The sequence below is a fragment of the Poecilia reticulata genome, chromosome 12 (assembly GCF_904066995.2).
Source record: "Poecilia reticulata chromosome 12, P_reticulata-male-v2, whole genome shotgun sequence".
Taxonomy (NCBI): domain Eukaryota; kingdom Metazoa; phylum Chordata; class Actinopteri; order Cyprinodontiformes; family Poeciliidae; genus Poecilia; species Poecilia reticulata.
In genome coordinates, this window is record NC_088841.1 from 13,715,765 (window position 1) to 13,736,310 (window position 20,546).

Sequence of the window (20,546 nt, forward strand, 5' to 3'; positions counted from 1 at the left end):
TTAGGTGCATTAATGATAAAAATGATTTAACTCAGTAAAACTGGAGCCAAGTGGCTAATGATTTTAGGAGCCCATTCTCTGGGAGAGTGGAAAACAGCAGCTTTCCAAGCACACACACACACACACACGCACACCCCCGCACGCACACGCACACACATGCACACACCCACACACACACACACAGTCGTACGCTACTATCCAACAGGGGACATTCCATTGACTTCCATTCATTTCTACAGCCTAACCCTAACCCTTTTCCTAACCCTAACCATCACATACCTAACCCTTTTCCTAACCCTAACCAAAAGTCAATTCACACCTTAGTCCTAACTGCAACCCCTGACCCTAAAACAGGGTCATTTCCAAGAGGGGACCTACAAAATGTCCCCTCTTCAACGGTGAGTCCCCTGTTGGTCAGTGTAAAATGACACGCATGTCCCCTGTTGGATAGTTACACATGAACACACATACACGCACCCACGCGCGCACACACACACACACACACACACACACACACACACACACACACACACACACACGCACACACACACACACACACACACACACAGGGGAACCCAAGATGTCTGCTAAGTAGATCTGGCTAACATCTTCAAGGAAACTGGATGTGGAACTGGAGTCATTTAGCAAGTTTACTTAATATTTACATCCAAAGTTTGGATTGTGTAACAATATTTAAATATACATGGAAACAGACAGACAGATTGTTTTTGTCCACTGGAATCTTTGTTTTAAAATGACAATATTTTTAATGGTTTAATCCAGTTCAATTAAGCGTTGTCCTGCAGCAGCTCCTGCTAGTTACTATGGGCGTCTTGGCAGTGTCTTTGATTGATCCTTGCTTTGCCATTCAGTTGATTTAGACAGCTACATTGTAGTAAGTTTGCAGTTGTGTAATAGTTTTTTCATTTTTCAGATGATGGATTGGACAGCACTATGTAAGATATTTAAAGTTTGCTATACTATGTTTGGTACTCATAGTACCAAACATAGTTCTGAGAGCAAAATGGGCTTCAATATGCATGTGGCGATCTTTGTAAAATATATATAATTTCTCTCCCATTTCACAACTGTAACACTTTGTGTTAGTCTATAAAAATAAAATGCACAGATGTTTGTGGCCATAACATAAAAAAATGTGAACAGGTTTAAAATGTATGAAAATTTTTCCAGGGCTCAACGCAGTAATTCTTACCTGAGAGATTGCTGTACTTGATGTCTGTCTATAAAAAAAGTCAAAAAAAAATGCTTCTTAAATAGTTTTGTGGAAAGGTTTTATTGGTTTTTAAGGATCTATCCCAAACAATTATTCTTTATTCATGCTGAAGCTGAACATCTAACATAACTAATTCTTCCCAGTCTGTTCTAGTTTATAGTTATCGTTTTTTCTTCTAATATTGGAGTTTGGTTCATGTTACTGTACTTGTTGCCTTACTTGACTAATGACTAAACATTGTATGTTGTATTGTAGCTGTTATTTGGGATCTTCCTCTTTTAAAATCTAAAAGATTGTGGATGCAAATAGAAAACCTAATGCAATCACATTTGTAACCAAAGGTAAAGACTGGTAAGGGCTGGTTCAAGCTCCCACATTCAGTCATCCATCTATGTTAAGCTTGTTGTCCTTCCTATTATCAGTTTCATAAGAGTACATTATATTGCATATCTATCTATTTTCTTACACTTATCAGCACTAATAGAGGGAGAAGGAGCCACAGGAGCCGCTTCTCTTTCTGCCTGCTGCATAACTTGCTGTGAACCTGGCTGAAGCATAAATCCCAAAGGAGAGTCACTTTGTGAGCGTATGACTCACAGCCAAGATGGAAACTGTTGCGTAGCTCTTTAGCTTATTACTCTTGGTGATGGAGACAAGGTTTAAACAACTAAGGTCAGATTTATACTCACAGCCAAAATATTTCCCCGTCCATTGATGGAGGCTTTTGTGTTATTAGGTGAGCGCTCTTTCATGGACTGTTGTTCTTGTGTATGTTTAGAGATCTTCTGCCATCTGTCATCAAACACGCTGGATTTGGGAATGTTGGGAAACTGCAAATCTTAAAGTTAAGATAAAGATCTACTCTCTTAAAAATGCACAAGGAGGTTGATGTTTGTTTTTAGTGACGCTAAAATCCTATCGATTGCTAACATGAGACGCTGCGTTCAGCGTGAAAAGAATAACTGTTAACGTTTTGTCTTCATTTTTTGAAATACAATGCTCACCAGGAAGCTGAAATATTTTCTTTTTGCTTTTAGATACGATTCTCCTTTTATTATGGTTTGCTTTTCACTTTGAAATATCGTGGAGAGAATAAGCAATAAAACATTGAGAACATTTCAAATGTCTAGAATAAATCACAATCATTCTAGAAAAAGTGTAAAGTGTGTTCTTATCTTTCATTGTGTTATTTCTAAATAAAAACAATGTACAGAATGAATTTTTTTTTTCATTCTGACATTCTGACAGACATGTTGGAAAATTAAAGGAATGTGTATGTTCACAGAGATTGAATGAAGCATTGCATGATACATGAAATCAGATTTGTGTTATATATATATAAATTTATGCTGTCATATGAGCTCCAGTCATGCATGTAAAACAAGCCTCAGCCTCAGCAGAGTTTACAGTCACATGAAACGACGATGAGCGAAGGTCACAGTTTCACACTCATTGATTATCATTTTTCAGATAATGCGTGTTATGCTTTTCCAGTTTTAGACCCTCGCAACGCCTACAGGGAAATACTTGTCTGCACAAAGAGGAAGCTTTGTCTAAAATATGATTTGCCCTGGTTTATTTTGAGTTTTAAAATCTTCTCATTCCAGGGAAGTGAAAGCGCTATAATCAGAAAGGTTTGGTACAGGGAAGTAGTATAGCTATGTGACTGTGAACCAACACATGACTCAAACCAGCTTGAGGATACAGTGAATTATGTAGGATGGGCTGTCGTGACATCATGCACTTGATTCATTTCTGTTGTTTCATTTCCCCATTTTTAATGACACACTTGCTCAGTTATGCCAGTTCACAGAGTCAGCTCATTAATGTGAATGAAGGAACACAATCAGCGCTGTGCAGCACCTGCAGGGAAAACATGTGTCATAACTGAACGATGAAGACTCCGAGTGGCTGCCGCCATCTGACTGGAAGCTAAAAAAACAAGACTACAACACCATTCTACTACAAACAGGAAGCAAATTGTCTCCAATTAACTCAGATGACAACGCTAAACAGCAAAATTACATAACGGATGTCTAAAACAGCAGCGGCTTCAGTTACAAGAGACAAGTTATCCAGACAAGTTAGTATGACTAACTGATGCCTGCAGATTGGACTGTCTCAGACCAACCCGTTGTCCTAAAAAGGTATACGATGGTAAAGAATGTGGGTTAAACTAAATCAATATTGCCATTGCGTTTTTTAGAAATAGTTTTGTAACCCTTTTTCCTTTAACTTATGTAGTCTTGGCGGTGATTTTTACTGCTAGTAATCAGCTTAACTTTACTCTAAAAGTGCATCAGCAACTCAGGCAGGAGTTCATAAAATAGAGTAAAACTTCCCTTTTCTCAGCTAATGTGCCGGCAAAACCAGAGGCAGAAAGTAATGAGTTTTGATTAATAACTAAAGGAATCCATACAAGAGAAGTTGCAGGGTAACAAGACATGCCTGTCAGGAAACAGGCATGGCAACAAACATTATATTGGATAATATGAATGCAGGCAGAAGAGAATCAAGTGATGGAAAACAGCTGTAGTTTTCCATCTACCTAGCAGAAACCTAGAAGGTTGATGATGGAAAGTTAAAAAAATAACACTGGGGGTTGAACTAAGACTGAAAGAAACCCTAAAAGTCAGGAAAAATAACAATTCTAACCTAAGAGAATAAGGCGATGGTACTGTCATGATCTGGGACTGCTTTGCTGCTGTAGGACCTGGATGATTTTCCTTAATTGATTGGAATTGATTGTGTATTTCCACTTAAGGATAATAGTTTGCAGCAAGTCTACTTAGGAAAGCCTAAAAAATAGGAAATAAAACCAGCTGACCAGCTGTCCTCTGTGGTTAAGATTATAATACTGTTAAAGATGCATTGCAGAAATCTTGATTACAGTAGTTTGGACAATTACTACTGGAAGGGGCAGGTTGGTTTACACAGCAGTTTTCCTTCAACAAATAAAATCAGGATTTCAATTTTCCATTTTCTAATTACTTCTAATTACTAATTACTTAAATCTACTTAAATATATATATATATATATATATAAACCGCAGAAATCTGTAAAGCAGTAAGAGGAGATGAATACTTTGGTGTAGGTTGGCATAGGTTATACCAACCTATGCCAAAGATAACTCCACGCAAGCTTGACAAAAAAAAAAAGGTTTCTGTGATTATTTTTCAGATTAAAGAAAAATAGACACAGGGGAACTCCTGGTTCTCGATTTTGTTAACTAATGTTACTACAATGTTTTGTAGCCAGGGGGCAAAAATGCAGTTTGTAGTCATGAGATGATCAAATGACGGTTCAAAAACATGCTTTTGTAATACATACATTTTATTTTTCATATATTCTTACTTAGTTGACTAAGACAGAAAGACTATAGCTGATATTTTTGAGCTTTAATAAAACAATAAAACATCCAAGATGGCAAATCGGTGGATGACTTGATACATTCTTCTGACTCTGGACACGAGTTTAGCCTTTCCAAACATTTTTAATGACTTCTGATCTCACAGTAACTGAGTTGGCTCAGGTCTCAGCTTTGCTTTACAGTCTGAATCTGTTCTGTGATCCTTTGGAAGACTGAACAGTTTGAACAGTTTCAGTCTATCTGTGTGGCAGCTGCTGCCGTTAACAGGTTGCTATCCCAACGCAGGCCGCTGCCAAACACGCTGGGATGAGCCCTGCTCTTTGTCTGCTTTGTCTACTACAAAGAAACCATCTAGACGACAACGCAACATCGTTTTCACAAAAGGATGGTTGATTTTTTTTATTTAACATATTAGCGACAACGTTATTAGCTTAAAATCAGGATTAACGTTTTTTAGCCAACATTGTGCACAAAACGAAGGAATTTGACTTTACAAGTGTATCATAACTTTCTGTGCTCAATGATTAACATAGGTACTTTTAGTAATACAAGTGCGAAGAAATTCATTTATTTCTACATTATATGTTCAAAGACTGAAGATATTTTGACTTTAGCTGGTGCTCTATTCGATTTTCTGACTCAAAACTTGACAAAACCCAACATCGGAGTTTAGTCTGAGGACAACATACTTCTATTAGACATGACCAGCATCCTTCTGCACTCAATAAAAATCCAAGGTGATGAAAATAACAAAATAACGTATAACTTTTCTTAAAAAAAAAAAACATTGTTAAGGGGCTTATATCACTCAGCAAAAATCCCGATTGCTCATAAAGCTGGAGTGAGGACAGGGGCATTGAAGGAAAATGATAGAAAGACCAAAAGGCTGAGAACAGACACAAATAGTAATTTATTAGGAATGGTTTAGAACTGGCCCATGAAAACTGACATTTCTACACACTGAAAAATGCTATGTAAAATAGAGGGTCAATGCAAAAGTGACTGAGGTAACAAAGTGAACCAGAACACAAAAACTCCACACAGTGGCAGATTTGAGTATCTGTTGGAATATGTTGGGCTGTGATATGATGATGTCAGTGGATGTTTTTTTCATTGCAGTATTACTGAGGTGCATTATTGAAGCTTAGAGTTCCTTCAAGCATTTGTCATTTAAAGTGTTTTGCCGTGGAACACCTGTGTTATCTCCACGCTCGTCTGTGCCTGAGGGACTTCACTTAGAATCTGTTCTGTTGTCTGCTTAACTTTGTGTCATCACTGCTTTTCATCATATTAGCCTTCCTGGAACATTTAATCGGGTTCATGTCAAAACAGTTCAGTGAGACAAAGAACTTGGGAAATGGGATACAACAATCTTGGAACTGATTTTTTTATTTTATTTTTTTAAATAAACAACACAAGTAAGTGTGGAGATTCAGTGTGTACTACTCGACATTTAATTTGAAGATCTTTTTTTTCTTCTTTTTGTAGCTTATTTTGGTTAAAGTCCCTGAACTGAAAATCCCCAAATCCCTAAATTACAGGTGGGATTAAGATATAGTGCAAGGAAAACATGAGCGCATAAAGACAAGCTGCTTCGCTAAACCCCTTTTGATGAAAGGAAATACGAAAGTGGAAACATCAGTTATAAATGTGATGGATCAAAGTGGGTGCATGAACTTAAGTGCACCAAGAAAAACTATCTCTTCTTGGTACTTTTCCTCGTTTACTGTACACACAGCTATTTTAATGGCCAAAATATCCTCAATAGATCATGCTGACTGAATGCTTTGTCGTTATATGAAAACTACTTGGGAGTCTGTCGACAGCTTGGAAGAAAATTCTGACCTTTCCAGGCAAGAGAAACAGCAAACAATAATAAAAAAGGGAGTTGATTCTGCTGCAGGATGATGATTTGGTGTTGTATGTAGACTAGTATATCAGAAGTACAACACAACAAAAACATATTTAAAGGTAAAACGTATGAACACCTTTCTGTTGAACTGCAAAGCACATCACATTCGCGTTTTCTTGTTTAATACCTAAACCCAAACTTTTGTAATATTTATAATCCCAAGGGAAACACTAAGCACAACAGCTGGTGGAACCATGGTTTTCTGTCTACAATTCATGCTTTTTTCAGAGTTTTTCTAGTCCAAGAGCAGCCGTGAGGAAAGCTAATCGCGAGTTGAATTGATGTTGACCATGTAGCTGTGAAAGTGCATTTAAAGGCCTCACAGAGCAGATCGAGATCCATTTAAAATGAACTATATTTATTGTTTCTAAACTGTGCAACTGAGTTATAGGCTAACAGCATAAAAACAAGTGACGGGCAGTTTAATGAACGACAAATAATTATTTTAAAAAATGTCCCTCCGTAACGAGGCGGGTTAAAGAGTTCACTGAGTCAGCAGGGACAGCTGGGAAGATATGAGGTTTCTTTTTGCAACTGGCCAAAAGTTGAAAGAGTAGGCTGATCTGAGACTTAATGATTAATGAAGATTTTAAGCCCTTTCAATGCTCCGTTGAATCTAGAATGATGTCATACTGTCAGTGAAATTTGAGGTGAAATTTTTTAAAAACTAGCGTATTTTCCTTAGTGTAATCTTAAGTATGTGTCAGCTATCCACATGCAAATTGTTAATGCGCGTGTATAGCTGACAATGTTTTACTGTTTTGTCAATACAAACATACAACAGAAATGAGCTGAATATGCAATGAGGCAGAAAGCCGTTCACCCAGTTAGAAGTGAAATTCCTGGCTCTGTTTTAGGCTTTTTTTGTATATGAACGGCAAGTGCAGGTAAGCCACCAAATAAGCCAACATAATTAAGAACGATCTATAAATAAAGACAATGGCTCTTGGTGTCAGACAACATCTCAACTGTGAAGCCAGAGGAAACACTGACGGCCACATCTGAAGCCGCCGGACATAAGAGGTCGCAGGAGGAAACATAAGTTTGAACATATTAAAGCTGAGCTGAATATGAACAATGGCAGACACTTCAAGATGGCTTCCACGTATGACAGAGAGGAAGGAAGTCTGAACAAAAGGATATGGCAAAGAAACTTGGCTTGAAAGTGGGACTATTGTGAGGCATAACAAAATGAGTGGAAACACTAAATCTCTCGAGCATGGGTTTTCCAGAAACAGTCACAGTGTGGAGCAAGAGACACTTGTGGACAAAGAAACCATGTCTGTCAAAACAGATGGCAGCTGGTAAAGAAGATTAGGTGCAGCTACTACACTATCCAGCTCCAAATCAGACTCACCAACCCCCAAACACACACTAATCCACACAGCCCTCAGAGATTTCCTGCCGTTTTCCTCTCATCGTTCTCCAATCACCCTGCTGACACTCGACATGGTGTTGCATTCACAGCTCGTCCTGGAAACGGGAGTCTGAAGGGCCGTGCCGTTGAGATACACAAAATTTTTAAGTGGAAGTTCATCCTCATTCATCATGCAATTTAACAGGCCATTAACTTGAATTTAACTGTGTGACGGCAAAGAAGCTCATTGAAAAGATCTGAAGCTTAACCTCAAATTTTTAAGTGTTGGTGTAACTGAGTCGGGTTTGTAGTCCACTTTGCCCACACATATTTTTTTTAGGACCTTGTAATGGCCACTGCAGTAAACATCGACTTTGTTGGAAACTTTGTAAATAATTTGGCGGTGTGATTACGGTGCTTTGGAAGCAGCCAAGCAGGAACGTCCTGGCTGACATTGTCTGCAGATGTTTCTTCAATATTTCCACATGATGCCGTTTTCTTGCGATGCGATCGATTTTACCAAACGCAACATGATGTTGCCACTCCTATACTTCCCAGTTGGAATATTGTTCTCAGGTTTCACTTTCTATTCCCTCCAAATGTAAGAATGTCCGTTACAGCTGGACACCCTTCATCCATAATGGCTATGGTGCATTTTGATTTTTTTCATGGCATCACATAAGAATGCAGTGTGTTTGGGCTGCACTTTAATATATCCACGTTTCAAATTTTATTAAATTAATTGAATCTTGCAAAGCCATGACATCATTATCTAAGCTTGAAGTCATTGTAATTTTACCTTAACTAAATATCCGACTCAAGGAACTATGAGCAAAAACGTTCCCTCTTCTTATTTCGTCAGTAATTAAAATAATTTTGGTAGTATGATTTAACGTCTTTATTTGCATCTACTAATGCAATGAATAAATACACTTCTGACTCGTATTATGATGAACAGGACATAAAACATTGTGTGTCATGACAGTCGCTACATCTGCCTTTTATTTAAAAAGTGTGATCTTTTGAAACATTTATGAACCTCATCCATGTGCATACTCACATCATGATTAAAAAAAATAAAAAACTTGACACTAGACAGTTTACTTTAACAGATGGTTGGTTTATTTATCATTAGCAATGACACCAAATGTACTCTACTGTTTTCACTTGCTATCATAGGAGATGCATTTTGAATTGTAAACAGTGAAAATGATTAAATGCATTTCATAAAACTCCTTACAAGCAGTGTATGACCAGGGGAACAGAGCAGATTGTACCTGCTCCAACCTATTTTTAACAATGTTATCTTATAGTTTTGAGTCTCTTGTATTTACATAGATACAATTGCGTCCCTCACTCATACCAGAAGAGACCTGTTGTCTTTTTTTTTTGTTCATTTTTTTAATGTGTTATCACATAGTTTTCTTAAAGAATTATATGTACAACCATTACTTCCCCAGCTGCCTGCTGCTAGGGTGTTAACACAGAATCAGTTGCTTTAAACACAATAAACTACTTATGCATCTCGAAGTTTACATTAAGCCAACCTTATAGCTCGAACTATGTTTCTCTTAACAAATAAAAGGTAATGCAGAGCTCAAGCTGTTCCGTCTTCCCCCATTAAAAATCCATATTTATCTAAATAAATGAACAAACCAAACATGATAATAAAATAAAATAAAAAATCAAATAAAATATTGCACTTATAAAGATTAGGACAACATTGGACCTGTTTGGTGGTTAAGAGGAAAGTAAAAAGCTTCAGGGCGAGTGCTTGAGAAGACATGAAGGTGTCTTCTTTAGAAGCGTCCAGCAAGTTAATCTAAATAAATAGGCAAACCTTTGTACACATAAAACATTTCTTTTTGCTAGGAAATGAGCAACGTTTGTGCGTAGCGCGGAAGGATAAGGGAGTGCAGATTGGATCAATAAAAAGTAGTGGGGGGGAAAAAAGCAACAAGTGTGTGTAGAAAACCAGTAACAGCAAAGAAGATAAACCAAGCTGCAATAGCAACGTCCTGAGAATGCTTTCTGATTAGTCCGGAATGAGCTACAATGTTAAAGGAGATGTTCAGTTCTGGATTTTCAGTTCCTTTAAGTAGAGAGTCTTTGGAGGCAGGAAGCAAGTCGTCATTTTTTTTTGTCCAATTCAGGCTTCAAGCTTTTAATGTGCTTGGGAAGGGAGTCGTTCTCCCATTGGTGTTTGAATGCGACTCTGGTTCATCCGTTCATCTTCTTTGCTTATCTGTCTCCGCTGATGTGTCCAGTCTTGAATTGAAAAAAGCAAAAGGCCATTCATAGAAGCTTTAAGTGAATGGACATTTTTTTTAACAGAAAGGTAATTATGATTCAAACACCTTTGCGACCTCCATCACCAAAGCTCTGATGAAAGGGCAAAAAGAAAGAAATGACCTTTTTAATCGTACCAACAGCGGTGAAGTTCCTTTACAAAGGAGGACATGGTGGTGCAAGAGGAGCGTTTAAACTCGGAGCTAAAGGGAAAAATTGACAAAAACAGTACCGGACTGTCTTCATGTCTGCAGGGTTTTTGGTGCAACCCCCTCCTTTTCTCTAGTACAACTGGACAAAAACACAAACAAATGCATCTTTTGACCTTAGCATAAAAAAAAAGCACATCAGAAACAGTGATCAGACAGGCGCTCAATTTCTGTTCCAGCCCTTGCTTTTTGGGCGTCTGTAAATTTCGTTAACATCCACCCATTCATCCATCCATCTATCTGGTAACTGTGTAAACTACATTCCTTTGCAGTGCCAAAACCTTCCTCATGTCCTCTCACGCATCACAGAAATCATAGTTAACAGGATGACGTACATACGCACACGTAAAAACAAAATCAAAAAGGCAAACATTGAAGCTCACACCCCAACCACTGTCGGGTTTTATTTTTTTCTTTTCTTCCAAGTCTGCCCATTTGTGTCTGTCGTCATCTTTCATTTCTCCTTATGTCCTTCCTCGTCTCTTATGAGGAGGATGAGGTTGATGTGGCGCTGGCCTTTTTTTGGTTAATTAAGTCCAAGTAGAGTTCCGAGCGCAGGAAGCGGGGGTATGAGTCCTTCTCCATCAACCCGTATATCCGCCTTTGTGCCAAGTCAAAGCAGGAGCGTGTCACATTCTGCAGGTTGTCCTTAGTGTGATCTCTAGTGTATGAATCCAGGTTGACCTGCAGAGGATAATGAGTGAGAAAACTGTAAGAAAGAGAAAATATGCAAGAATGAGGCCGTTTTTAAAGCAACAACGTCCATTTAGACCAACTTACCTCTTTACATGACTGTATCGCGATGTATTCAGCAAAGATTTTCTTGGCTTTTGAGGCCATCTTGGACTGCGATTTAATTTTCTTGTATTCCTCGCATGCTAGCCAAAATTCCAGATTCTCTTCACTGAACTCTGTGCGCAGGAAAGCTCTGAAGGCTGCCAGACCATCTGAGAGGGAGGAAAATAAACAGAGAAGAGTTGACTAAAGCGCCATGGTAACCTCCCCATTTAAGCCCTCCTTGGAGTTTCAGCTCCTAAAATAGTTCAAGTCATGTGGTTTTAATAAAGTGAGAGGTGAAAAAAAACCCCCAAAAAACACTCAACATGGCAGAAATGATCAACGTCCAAAACATCCCGTCACTTCTTAATATTTGTCACACCAGTCCTGGCAGCAAACAAAGAATTTGATGGTTTTGAGTTCAAGGGAAACAAATTAACTCCAGCAGTTCAGTCCTTTCAAGTTAGATGCCCAGTTAATGATTTGAGGAAGAGGGCATCCAGGGGAAAGAATGGCAGGAACCGAGTCCACCCACGGCTCCTCTCTGCACCTTTTCCGTTCCCATGAATCACACATGCTGATAAGCAGAGCCGGAGCAGGCCATCATCTCTTACCTCACTCTGGTGAGTAGCAGTGAGGTAAGAGGTTGAGGAGAGGAAATGAAAAGAGGGGGAATATGAAGGGGCCAGAAGCGCCGAATGAGGAACAGATGTAGAGCTGGATTTATGTCAATTACAAAAGAAACACCATAATCAGGGGGCAAACTACATTTTTTTAAGATCTTAAGACACATTGTCTTGTAAACTGTGGACTTTGTATGTTGGGATTAAGGAATTATGCAGCAGATTGCCCACTTGGATCAGCAGTATGCGCGTGTAATCCATATGCATCTTTAGTTCCCAACCCTCTAAGACATGCATGGTGAGCTGAACACTTCATTTGCAAAGTGAGTAAATAAGGAAGAAGGAATAAATAAATTAATTAAAACTTACATTTGTGCGTCAGCAGCTTGTCAAGCGAGTCCCCCCATTTGAGAGCTTCCTCTGGGGTGGGCCTGCAGATGAAAGCAGAGCGGTTCTTTAACAAGCCCATTTCAGCCAGATTTCTCATTGTGTGACCCATCCGCAGGATTTAAGGCTACGCTGCGCAGATGAGTGGGAACGTGTGAGCAGGCGGCTCCTGTCTGATGCTTCGCTCCGGTTTAGTCTGACACATTCAGCTCTGGCTGGTGAGAAGCTGCAGTACGTGTAGCCATGAGTCTGTCTGCCTCTCTGTGGTGGGGGTCTGCTTTTATAATTCCTCTCAATGCCAGTTTGGAGAAAGAGGGAGGGAGATTCAAACGGCCAATCGGGAGGTGTTCTGGATTTTAGAGCCCTCCCACCACTGACAGATTGTGTCTGCCCCCTGGTGCCTCTCATGCTCACAATGAATGCATTCTAACATTTTCCCCTCGCTGGAATCCACATTTTAGGCCCCAAACTGAGCCACTTCAGTTTGGAAGTGTGGATGAATGTTTTGTTGTTAGGCAATTGAGCCGACATATAAATCGGTTTGAACATCTGAGTATTTTATGATTTTAAACGCTTCAAATAATGAAAGTTTCACTCTTGGTCTGTTTTTGGCATTTTGGTTTGTTGTCTATGATAAATTATAAGCACAAACCTTGTATGCTTATGAGAGTAAATTTAGACCTAAGATAATTCTATGAGGTACAAAAGGTAGAAAAAAAAATCACATTTATCACTTATTTCAAAATATTTTAAGAAACAATACAAAAGGATTACATGTTTATACAGTTTTGTAGACAAACTATAAAAACAGATCACCGTATGCTACACTGTGTGCAACTGGTAACTAAAAAGATTTATGAAATGACTAATACATGCAGTACAGTTTTTGAAAAACTTGCAAACTGTACTGTAGCCTTGATTTTTCTCATTCATTTCCTGAATGCCACACTACAGGGACGCTCCTGTCTCTCCTGCTGCCCACATGTCTGCCTTCCAACACAGGGTCGGATCCACAAACCTGTCCCACACTCACGCCCACATGCACACGCTGTCAGGAAGTGGCCACTTACTTGACTGACTTCATAGATTTGTCTAACTTCCCGGCTGGGTTGCTTCCTGGGGACTCATTCCTCCTCCGCAGGAAAGCCAACCGATTCTTCATGTCTTTGGCCCTGAGAGAAAGGAATACGGTGGAGGGGGAAATAAATGGGAGAAAGGTAGGTAAAGGCAGGAGGATAGTGGGGGTGGGGGAGTAAGGTTGAGATTGGAGAAGAAGGAGAAAACACAGGAAGAAAGCCAGATAAGTTTCCAAGTCCGTAATCCACGACGGAAACAATCCAAAGTATGGAATCATCAGCTGAGCTTCAAAACCAGTCCACATAAAACCAAACGAGTAAACACCATAAAACACAAAAGGAAATGTACATTGTAGCCTTCAGCTGAGGTATGTTGGTGGAACAGCTTTGCGAAAGGCAAATCGCCTCTTCCCCACTTCTCGTCGGTGTCTTTATGTCAATCTAATATCTCGGTCCTTTTGGTAGAGTGTCCCTGGCAGGTTGCTCGACAGGGACTAAGCAAATGAGGCAGAGGAGGAGAGTCAGTCCTCAATCATCTGTTTCATCACGCTGTCCTCCATGCATCCACAGAGGTTGCAGAGCAGAAGCTGACCCTAGGTAGGGGCAATAGGCCACAGTAACATCTCCACTCCCTGCGGACTTCGAATCCAAAATCCTCCGGACCACCTTTCTTCCAACCATCTCACACAAATGAGCACATTAAGACTCCACTGCAGTAGAAACCCAGCTCCTGGTACCCATGTGGTTCAACAGGATTCTGCACATCCCCATAATCCCATGGTACGTGTCCTGTCTTCTCCCGACCTGGAGCACGTGCTGCCTCATTGGGATGTGACCTCACTCAACACCCATTTCCTGAGTCCCTGCTTTTGATTTCCACTGTGGATTAACTGGCCTGCTAATAAAGCAGCGCAGCCTCGTGCGCTGCCCAGGCCTAATCACGGCGAGCTGTCCCCAAACCACAGGCCCCAGGAGAGCACGTATCCCCACAAATTAAGAAGCAGCACTTCCTGTTATAGACACGTCTCATTCAAGCGAGCATGAACTGGGATGGAACTACAGAGTAGTATAAATACTGTACATGAACACACATGAATCCTGATGATAGGACTCCTGTACTCCTCTACAACCAAGAGGACCTTTCCAACAGTGCAAATTCGTACCTTGTCTAATTGATGCTATCATGGCAGAAACAGGTGTTGAAAATCTCTGCTGATGTACAAAGGGGATAGAGAAGAGGTTGTTTATGCACGCTGGAAAGTGAGGCGGTTTCACACGAGACAAGAGAGCCGAACCAGCTGTGGAGATTCGTTTTCTGAGTACTGCGGGACAAGGGAAGTCAAAACATGCCTGAACAAATGAATAGATGAGCTGCAACAAGGAGCAGCTGAAGGGCTCTTGATGTTGTATGGAGATTGATTTGCGTGTGTTTAAACTTGTAAGGAGATCTAGTAGTTGGCTTTTTCAAAACTGTATAGGCCTAAACAAAAATATACGCAGTCACAGTCAATAAATTAGAATATGCATTCCAATGAGGCTCATGTATCAGATTAAAAAAAAACAAAAAAACCTTTTGAAATGAATCTTTTAGGAGGTATTTTATTATTTTTATTTTGCAATCTCAAGGGCCAGGTAAAAGATCAAATTTGCCTCCCCACACAGTCGGATGAGTCATCCATTGACTGAAATAACAAGTGCCCTGCTTGAAGCAGTCTCAAATCCAGATGCTCAACTGCTGAGCACGAATGCAGAGCTTTCGGCTTTAGAAAAACAACAGGGCTTCTCTATTGCTGTATACCTGAAAATAGCTCAGTCCTAAAAGCCTGAAGGTTGTAAATACTGTCATAACATCTCCCATCCTGTACGGGGAAAAAAAACACCTCATGATACCAGAGCAGAACTTATTAGATAATTCTATTTTGGGCTTTTGACTCGAGGCAATTAGGATGAGAGCTGTTTTAAAATGAAAAGGAATCTTTGTCTTGCCAAAACATGTGAGCAAAAAAGAAATTTATATTTTAAAAGCACTGGAAAGTCGGCTCTCGGCCTGACAAAAGATGCCTTATTATTTATGTCTGGATCTAAACAGGCTGAGCTCATGTGAGAGTGATGTGACAGTAATGTCACAACAACAGACACTTAAAGGGAAATCTGTTTCTCTTCTGCCACCATGTGGACATCACTGGATACTGCACCCCTGCCCCCAAAGAACTAATATCAACCAGTATTACAATAATTCAGTTCACTGAATGTTTAATTTATTGAATATGAAATTCAATTAGTAAATGTAGCAATATTTAATCACACATTTTATTTTATTATATTTTAAAATCAAATCAAATAAATAAAAAAAAATGTATGTATTCCATCACTTTTAGTCTTGTGATCCAGCTTTATGAGTTTTATCCATGAGTCTTTTGGATCAGTCAGTGTTTTAGTAAAGGTGTTCGGTCTGCAGCTGTGTGGCTATCCGTCTTACCAGATGGATCCATTGGCCAGCAGTAGCAAAAACTTAAATTAAAGGAGCAAAGGTAATTTAATAAAATATATACAGTATATATATTTTTTAAATAACTAGACACTATGACCCCACCGGCCTGGGGATCGGGATAAGTAGACTTGCTACTTTTCAGAATTTTCCCAAGTGTCTCTAATTCATTGAGCCACTTCAGTTTGACCTCTCAAATGTGTGGAGCTGTTACTGATGGTCTTTGGATTTTTTTTTTTCCCCTCTAAAAGCTTCAAAAATAGCTCAAGGCTTAACAGAGTTAAAAGAGGAGAAAAGGGGAATCTGATATAGAGTCACATGCAGGAGAGGCTATTTTTGACGTCTGAAAGCACAACGTGCAGTAATTTTAATTTGATTTCTCAAGTGTTCTCTGTTCCTCCTTTCATGTTAGTAGTTTTGAGTACCTCTCCATGTTAAGTTGCTTCCACCCCCCACCCCCACCTCACTGCACATACCCCACTCCAGTCAGGTCCTAACACTATTAGCCATGTATCACCCTCCATTTGATTTAATACACCTACTAACCTCTTGTACTTAACTTGATCCGCTAAGAGGGTGACACATGCTCTGTCAAAAATTATCAAATTAAGATGATCTTTGATCTGCAATAACCAGCCAGACATTTCTGCTCCGCTGCTCAACAAGCTCTTAGCAGCACGTCCACCTCGCTGCCCGCCCGTGTCCATCTACGAGAGAGCTCTCACGCTTGAGCAAAGAACCAAGAGGTCTTTTGCTCTGCAATTACCCAACGCTATGTATTCCCTCTTTGCTTGGCTCACATTAGATGCACTAATAGCAGCCCTCTGGCTATTCCTGGTGCTGCGGAAAGTAGGCCGCACTCACAGGGAAAGGCTCTGGTGGCACGTGGGGAGAGCTGCAGACAGACATAATGCAGATCCCAGTGTACCACATGTGTGCAGGAAGCAAATCTGCTACCTTCCTTTTCATTTCCCATGCCTAATCACTGCATGCCACTTTGTCGGTAATGGGTAATATAGTTTAGATGATATAGCAGAGCAAATGGCGAGCATTATCCCAGCATGCTCTCAGTCCCACTTCAGGTCTGTTGACCAAAGGCTGTGTGCTTGTGAACTGAATACGGGACATGACACACAAACAACACTGAGTGTGGGCCTGTTTGTGTGTTTGTGTATGTTGGAGTACAATGGGTCAAGTTTAGTGTTACAAAGTCTCTGACTTTATGCAATAAATAAACAAGTTAGTATCTATTTAAAAGATCTAGCAACAAACAGCTCTGAAATTACTACAAAATACACAATTTCAAACCACAAAACCCAAGAAAAAGAAAAACGTACACAGTGCTTTGTAGCCAAGAGAATCACTTTGCCATATTCCTGGAAAGAAAATGAAAAAAAGGAAACTGCCCCAAATTTACTCCTTAAATATAGCACCGCTACAATGGCAATTTCCGTCAATCGAGACCCTAAAAATAACTCTACTACTCTACTTCTGAGCAAAGCCACTGTTCTGGCTGCAAAGACCACATGAGCAGTCCTCTTCCTGAAATCCAGGTTGGCTATAAGAGGAAAAAGGGACAGCCATCAAGTTAAAGTTAAAGCCACTTCCTCCAAAATAGTTCCAGCACCTCATTCTCAAGGGGGCTCCGTCTTCCTCACTGAGACTGTCAAATGAAATCCAAGTAGGGGTCAAGCAGCCTGCATACCACCCTAAGAGCGGCCGGTCCAGCAGGACATCAAGTAAATCCTTCGTCACTCAACCTGGAGAGAAAAATCCACAGTCCTGCTCTTACCTTTCCAGGTATTTCTCTGAGAAGTCGACCATGGTGTGAAACATTGGCTCTGGCATGAACGCAGCTGCATGTAAGCATATGTCAGGAGTGGCAGCGGTCAGGACCTAGGGATTTGTTTGGCAATCACATTCCTCTCACCCCCGAGAGGCTCTGCTGGAGCTTTATATAGTTCAGGGGGTCTGGAGAAGGCGGACCCTGGGCTCACCCAATCCACAGGCAGCGCTAGGGAGATGGATTCCTTCTACTTGGGGTCTGAAGAGTTGTTGTTTTTTTTTAAGCTGAGATAAAGTTTGTCCCTCCAACAAAGCTCGACTAATGTAATGATCTGTTTCACTGACCAGTACAGCAAACAAGTGGTAGAGCCCTTTTAAACCTGCTGACTATAATATATATCATCTCTCTTACAGTAGGCAAATATTTTGATGTTGGCAAGTATGTTGTGGTGGTGAGCTTGCATAGGACTGTAAAATAAGTGAAATCAGACTAGTGTGATTCGAGATAACCCGAATAAAAAAAACCCTCTCAAAAACATCTTAAAGGGATAGTTCAGAATTTTGGAGTTAGTAAAACAAAAAATTGCAACATCATTGGTGCATATATAATGGTATAGAGTGTGATTAAACTAGATTCTTTACGCTTTCCCATTCGTTTCTGTGGGTTTCAGCATTTTGTAAAAACTACAAAAAATTGAAACTAATGTTCAGAAATTCTATCCACTTGCCTAAATTGCATTTTTGCACATTTTGATGCTGCAGTGGTGATTGGGATTCTATATATTGTGCAGTTGTAGTCACAAGCAAATAACATCTGGAAAATACCTTTGTCTTAGAATCTTTACTTGGTACAAATACAGATTCAACTGCTTCAACTGCTGCATAAACACGTAGTTTAACTTTTAAGCAGCCGTTAAGCTTGAATTAATTGGTTATTTTGAGAAAAGCTGATTTGAAAAACTGAATGAACGCAATTTCAAATAAAAGCAGCCATTTAAAGTAGTTGGAGCACTTGTATTTTTCCACAGATGAGCAAAAAACATATCGACTTCCTAAGATGCTGTTGGTCCTTCACAGGTCGTGAAAACAACACTGGCTGACCAAGACTTGTACGCTTCAAGACCTCCGTAGATGCCCTGCGGTATCTAACACCACGATGTTAGCAGCAGATCCTTACAGGTCAGTAAGTTGTGACTTGGAGCTACTCTGGATCAGACGTCTTCCAGCAAATCGCCAAACATTTTTTCCCTTTGCGTCATAGTCAGTGTGTTCTAACACCATGGCTTGATGAATTTTAAAGTTGCCCCATACCAGCCGACTGAGACTATTTTCATTATCCAAGAGATCATTTTGCTTCTTTCTGAAAGTTTTTTTTTTAATTTTTTTACATATGCACGGCAGTGGAAACTGATTCTAAGCTGCCGACTTTCAATGTGAACTGGATTTGAAGCCTGCATGAAAACCACAAACTGCAAATTATTAGTGAAAATGCGATGAGAAGAAATCTTTAGTGGATAGAGATAGTGCACAAATGATTTTGGCCAGCAGTTAGAGAGCAGAGTCTGAACTTATAAATAGCTCTAACAGATTTTACAGCTGCAGATATATTTCTTCAACACACTGACGTACATCTCTTGCCTCCCATAGCTCTTTCTGTATGTTACCTATCAGCCTTCAACATCTGGAGGAAATAATTTCATTTCCTTCATGCGTGGCTGGGAAGCCTAAGATTTCAATCTATAGCAGCAAGATATTGAATTTGTATTCCTCTGAATCACACTGAAAGATATTGTGTCCAGGGCATGTATATTTGTGTGACTTTCCTGTGAATGAGCAGATAAAACTGGTGGCTTTCAGACAAGCCAGATGAGAAAAAATATCAGGAAACAGTTCAAAGCTGCAGTAAGTAACTTTTAAACTATCATTCTTACATACTTGTTAAAAATCCCACTCTTTCCTGACAAGCGTGACTGACGCTGCTAAGACTTTCCTCATTGCTCACACCCTCCACCTTGCTCTCTGCTATGCTACAGCTACTTCTCCACACCAGAGTTTATTGTGGATGCTTGTGCTAGTTATCATGGCTATTGGTGATGGAGAATAAACAGTTTTCCTGTAACGATAAACATATTTTCACAAATATGTAAAAAATATATATATATATATTTTGATACAACTTTAAAATTACACAAATCCAATAAAAAATTTTCAGTTGATTGGGCACAAGGACAGTTGTACTAACATACAAAGTCCACTATGCATGAGAAGCTTTGTTTATTGCTCAGTTTATTGATTCACGATGACAGAAGAGGGATTTACTTTTCATCAACTAAAGATAAACTATTCTCCTTTATGCAGCTGTCATTGAAGTTGCAACTGTGCAGAGCAGAGGCCTCTCGTCAAACATTGTAGAGGTGAACCCTTAAAGGTAATGGCTCTTGCACCTGGATAACTCATCGGATATTTGTAAAAAAACAAAAACACCGTTCAGCATATAGAACTGCAGCAAGGAAGGAAGTATAGGCTGCTCCGTGATAAGAATGTGTACGCAGTCTAACACGCCTGTTGATCCATGAAGCTGCCTGACATTTTCTGTCAATAAGTGTTTACTGCTCCCGAGTTTAGATCGACAAAGTCAAGGTCTTTATGCACCTTCATGAATTGTGTGTTGCAGACACAAAGCTAGATGTGTTTTGGAGGGATTTTATGTGATAGACCAATAAAAGTAATACACAATTGTGAGGTGTATATTTGCATCAAGCCAATTTCGTGATACCCCAAATAAAACCTAGTCGGAACAGTTGCCTTTACAAATCACCCTATTATTAAATAGGGAGATTTAATAATAGGGTGGCTTAATATGGCTTAATAATATCACAATCACAGTCCAGGCCTAAATCCAGTCGAGAATCTGTGGCAAGGCTTAAAACTTGGCATTTACACATCCTTTCAATTCAGTCTGACCAAACAAGAGCCACCTTGCAAAGAACAATTGACAAAGTTCTGGGCTGTACATTTGCAAAGCTTTGCAACTGTAA

At 39.7% G+C, this 20,546-nt stretch overlaps 1 protein-coding gene across 11 annotated transcripts in view; it reads right to left on the reverse strand.

Moving 5' to 3' along the window:
- Positions 1–8,973: 8,973 nt before the first annotated feature.
- rgs3a (regulator of G protein signaling 3a) overlaps positions 8,974–20,546 on the reverse strand; it is a 142,223-nt gene continuing 130,650 nt past the window's right edge. For 9 of the 11 annotated variants that reach the window (XM_008424364.3, XM_081613060.1, XM_008424367.3 and 6 more), the window contains 4 exons: positions 13,230–13,331; positions 12,142–12,203; positions 11,153–11,319; positions 8,974–11,056 (listed from right to left, as the gene is read on the reverse strand). In XM_008424364.3, coding sequence (XP_008422586.1) covers positions 10,856–11,056; positions 11,153–11,319; positions 12,142–12,203; positions 13,230–13,331 — 532 coding nt within the window. In that variant the 3' untranslated portion in view covers positions 8,974–10,855. Of the gene's footprint in view, positions 11,057–11,152; positions 11,320–12,141; positions 12,204–13,229; positions 13,332–13,584; positions 13,985–17,515; positions 17,658–20,546 lie in introns of those variants that run through there. The other 2 variants (XM_008424373.3, XM_008424374.3) reach the window with 2 other exon arrangements.